At 39.5% G+C, this 5,000-nt stretch overlaps 1 protein-coding gene across 1 annotated transcript in view; it reads right to left on the bottom strand.

Moving 5' to 3' along the window:
* Positions 1-5,000, bottom strand: part of LOC117491368 (guanine nucleotide-binding protein G(o) subunit alpha-like) — a 29,982-nt gene that overhangs the window by 17,194 nt on the left and 7,788 nt on the right. The window contains exons 2-3 of the mRNA XM_034141299.1: positions 4,245-4,373; positions 2,941-3,070 (exon numbers count right to left, since the gene is read on the bottom strand). Of these exons, the coding sequence (XP_033997190.1) occupies positions 2,941-3,070; positions 4,245-4,373 (259 nt within the window). The remainder of the gene's footprint in view (positions 1-2,940; positions 3,071-4,244; positions 4,374-5,000) is intronic.

Here is a 5,000-nt window from a genome sequence, read left to right as displayed (position 1 = left end):
AGCAGCAGCAGTTTGTGTTGTACTGCATGTGTGTGCATATTTCTATAGAGCATTTAGACGTGGATGTAAAAGAAAACATGTAGCATGACGCCAGTCAGGTGCTTTTTACTCTACATTGTCCCATTAAAATGAAAGACATTCACAAACAGACAGAATCAGTTCAGCAACCAGTTCTGTCACCACATTGACCTGACAAAACCATACCATATCAAACAGATACCGCAAATGACAAGGTAACGATAGGTCTTGAGAACTCTTTAAAAGCACTAAATTCTTCAATAGGACACATCAGAATGATAACAAACAAGGTTAGTTACAGCAGCTAAGAGGCTCATCAACCTTGGACTCAAGGGGCAATCCTTAAATAAAGTTTACATTTAAGTCATATTGGGATAGGATGTAAACACTGTTAAATTAGCACATGAAATGCAGCTAAAACTACTTTCAAAAAACTATGCTTAAACCCTTAAAGAATAAACACATTTGAGTAGTTTGTTCTTTATTCATTGTTAGGTACTTTCTTAGCTTCTTATGTAATGTAGATTGATGTGTTAATTAACTTCTTAGCTTCTTATGTAATGTAGATTGATGTACATTACCTAAGAAGCTAAGAAGTTAATTAACACATGTTGGTGAATCATAATAAATTAATCATTCATTTAATGCTGCTAATCAGGTTCCATGTCAAATTAATTTAAATCATTATATCATTAGTAATTATAATGATATACTGCTGGGAAGTTGTGAAAATTGGGATATAAGAATCACCATTTTCAGGATCATACTTTGGACATTATAATCTTGAAACCAGTGTAAACCGGTAAAGAGTGAACAACAGAACAGTAGCTAGTTAGGGTTAGTCACCTGATATGTTAGGTACCGGATATGAGCAATTACTCTTTTTCACTTGATGCTAAAATATAAAATGTAAATGTCATCATCTACGACTTTTCTATTTCTCTGAAGACACTGCACATGCTGGTAGTCACAGGGACTTTGGAAGATTGAATAACCTCTATCAGTTATACCAGGAAAACTGTCACATGTTTTCATATAAAAGACCATCATCTACTCAAACAGTGCTACATGCATAAGAAGGCAATGTTGTTATGTAAAGTAATGACTCTGTAATCAGTTACTCTGAAGAATAATTTAAAAGGGCTGACATATTAACAACGGAGAGAAATCAACCTTTAGATACTCTTAACGTTTGTCCAGACTGGATCAGTATTATGGGAAAAGCTTGCATTATAATTAAATTCATAATGATGTCAATGAACTACCCAAAAGGGATATATGTATTACTTGATCATAATGGGGGAAGGGTATTCTTAGCTTTCCTGTCTGACTGTAGAACATCTTCACTGCACATTGCCTGTACTTTCTGAATCACATGCCATGAAAGTGTCTGACAGATGATGTGTGCGCATGCCAAACAAATATTTAGTAATTTGCTTGGTAATTATATCTCCCACGCTAGTGTTTACTCTTCAATAATAAAAACTAAATGTTGACCAGAACCCTATCTCATAAAACAAAAACAGACCTGCTATTACTGTTGACTGAACATGAACACATGTGGGATGCTAATGCAGGGCCTTGACTCTTGTTTTGTTTTTTTAATTGGGATTGGTTATTTACTTTTTGTTACACCTATTTTGACACAAATTGCCTTGTGTTCATCTATTTAAAGTTAGTTCACAGGCTCTGTCGGGGCAAAGATGAGGCTTTTTGAAGCTTAAATGCAAGAACCAGAAGTGAAAACCTAGGCTATAAAGGAAATACATCAAGGTCAAATGGCTGTGCATCACCTCCACTAAGCTAATGGCGGACGTACTGTCAGCCAAGACCTCATTTTCAGAAATCAAAACACAAAAGTGAGAAAAAAGTCGGTAAAATGCTGGATTCAAAACTCCTTCCTGCTCTATTGAGGTATTGTCAGAGGAAAAATGTGTATCTTTATTTCATATTTTCCCTGGAAATATTGAATATCCCTTTGATGCTTAGGTTTGAATGATTTTTACTGTTAATGCTGTTTAGAGCGGAAATATCTTTCTGATATCAAACACAATAGCACCTGTACTTAAAACATCACCATGACCTTACATTGCCTTCATTTAGAGACTGTTTATGAGTGTGTTTGCAAATACATATTTCCCCTTTTCATCTCACATTATCCTGGTGTTCCCAGCTCACAGGGAGGCTTGATGACATCTGCATAAATAGAGCAGCTCCTGAGCATCATTTCCTGTGCTGGAATCCTCTGAGGATACACTTCAGGTTATATAAATAGCAGTGAGCAGCGTGCATTCAAATCAGCTCATTTGTTTTAGGTTACAAACAACGTATTTCCATGGCAGGGGGCAGCCTGTAGTTGAGCACATGATCTTATCGAGGGTAACTATGCGTTACCACTCCCACAACCTTATAAAACCAAATAACAGATGTAGACCATAACTTCCCATTATTAAAAACAGGTCATCTGCTTTGCCTTGTTTTGGGAATGTGTGGGAGAATGATTTGCATGTTTCCAATGCGCATTTTGAATATGGCCTTCAGCGGTGTTCTGTTGATTTATGTGCACATTTGTTTGGGATATCGGAGGATCAATATTATGATATAGACATTTAAATAAATGCAAAATAAGAGTAAAAATGTATGGGTCATTCCTATTACATTCTGGGAAATGCACACTAAAATGTAAATATCACATTTTTTATGCATTCATTTATTTAGCAGCTGCCGCCCTGTTTCAATCTTTCACACAGGGCGTGGGTGTTATGTCAGATTACACATTGAATCTATAAATAGAACAAGCGTGTAAATGTCCTTCCTAATGTTTATAAAAGGACCACAAAGTGACAATAGGAGTATCAGTGGGACAGGGAGAGAGGGACAGAGTGAAAGAGAGAATATACACATGACCATCTCTGTCCTTACCGTGGTCTCGTCCTCGTGCAGCACCTGGTCGTATCCGCTGAGCGCCACGCAGAAAATAATAGCGGTGACGTCCTCAAAACAGTGGATCCACTTCTTCCTCTCCGACCTCTGACCTCCCACATCAAACAGCCTGATTGGGGAGACAGACGTGAATAAATACACATGTACACCCTAACCATGACCGCTGGAGGAATACTGTGGAGCTGAAACTGTCAAGCAACAAAAGAAGCACACTCAAGAAAAAGTTCATGACCAGTATCTGAACCCTGATGAATCTTTTCCATCAAGCAATTCATGTTTTTCCACAAGCCTGGAATGACCTCTCATGTATAAGCTGTATTTTTGTGGTTTTTAGAGAACTCTAGAGAAGCCACTAACAGGGGGGAGGGAGTCTAAAGTGAAGTGAAGCCATTTCCACATGTGATGGGTATAATGGTTGGTAGGTTGAAGGGTTACACCCAGTACAGGAACACTGCTGTCTCCCACACACTCCCTGACTGCCAGTAATAACAATTGAGCTGGAAATATTTGGGCTTCTCACCAAAAACACACCCAGCACACGGCCTACTCAACAGCGAGAGTAACAGCGTCACGGGAGGTGTGTGGCGCAGTGGGTTGTGCGTATGTGTTTGGATCAGGGGGTCACAGGTTCAAACCCCTCTGCAGTCAGCATGTCGTTGTGTCCCTGGACAAGACACTTCACCCCAAATGGCTCCTGTGGGGATTGCCCACAGTATTGAGTATGTAAGTCGCTTTGGATAAAAGCGTCTAACATGTAACATGTAATGTAATGTAATGTCATCCAGGAGAAACAATATTTCCCTGCTTGTCTAAATTGAGTGTGCGCAACTTGAACACACAGTGTGCATGATAAAGGTTGGGACAGAAACAGTGGAAGTCAGATGTTACATCCATCCTGAAACATAATTGGTGTCTACAGTTTATTAACCTTCTCCCCTTTGTAAGTCTGTCGATACTTTTCTGTGTGTGTGTGTGTGTATGCACAGGAGCACGAGAGGGGCAGACATATGGTAGTTAAATTAGAGGTTAGAAAAAGCCTCGCCATTCTTTTCTCTCTTTTTCTTCTCCCCCCATCATCACAACACACCCCTCCACTCGGTCACCATTCCCACAGCTCTGTGCTCTAATTGAATCAGATCTCATTAAAATGAGACATAAATATAGGCACTTGTTTAAAGCATTTCCTCTTATTAATTACACACTGGAGTTCCTACTGTAGTCTGGATGAGAAAGTAAAGTCAGTACTGATGACAGTAAGATAAATGCCCTGGGTTAAAACTGACCTGAAGTGGAGGTTTTTGAAGGTAAAGTGTGTCTCGACGATGCCTGTGGTCTTCACTCGGGTCCTCAGGATATCCTGCTCTGTGGGCTGGTAGTCTGGTGCACCAATCCGATCTAGGCTGTCTAGGTAGCTGCACACACAAAGACAGACATGATTGTTAATTGGCAGAAATTCACTTCTTGTTTAGTTACCCTAACAAGACGCGATAGGCCTGTCAAACTTTGGATTGCTCCAAATGCGGAAGGGGTGAACATGAGGCTCCGGTGAGAGAGATATTCAGCAATTAAAGAGTTTGGAGGACTGTGTCATTTTAGCATTTTCTTGAAGTACATCATTAACTAACAGTAAGCCACCAGCTGTTTGATTTGATTTTGGAAAGTTGACACTCCAGAAACCCCAACCAATGCCAAACAAGATAGGGTTTTTGTCTGGTAATATTACAAGACATCTTTTTTTAAATAGCTTGTTGGCTTGGTCTTCTGTAGTTGCTGCTTGCAAGCATGCTAACAATTATTCGTGAACCACTCATCCACTCAAACAACTTCACACTTGACACAACACTTCCGTGGGTATTGTCAATCGGATGAGCGGTTGTTGAGAAAAATGAATATTAAATATGTCCCTTGTCGCTCTATCTGCTCTTGAATGTACTGTAGCATGCAGTAGTACCATTGTAGCAAGCGACCAAGAGAGAAGTGTTCCCAGCATGTCATTTGTTGTAACAGTTAATAACGGCACCTTCCAAATACACTGCACA

The sequence above is a fragment of the Trematomus bernacchii genome, unplaced genomic scaffold, assembly GCF_902827165.1.
Source record: "Trematomus bernacchii unplaced genomic scaffold, fTreBer1.1, whole genome shotgun sequence".
In the NCBI taxonomy this organism is placed as follows: domain Eukaryota; kingdom Metazoa; phylum Chordata; class Actinopteri; order Perciformes; family Nototheniidae; genus Trematomus; species Trematomus bernacchii.
This window is presented reverse-complemented; position numbering and strand designations above follow the sequence as displayed.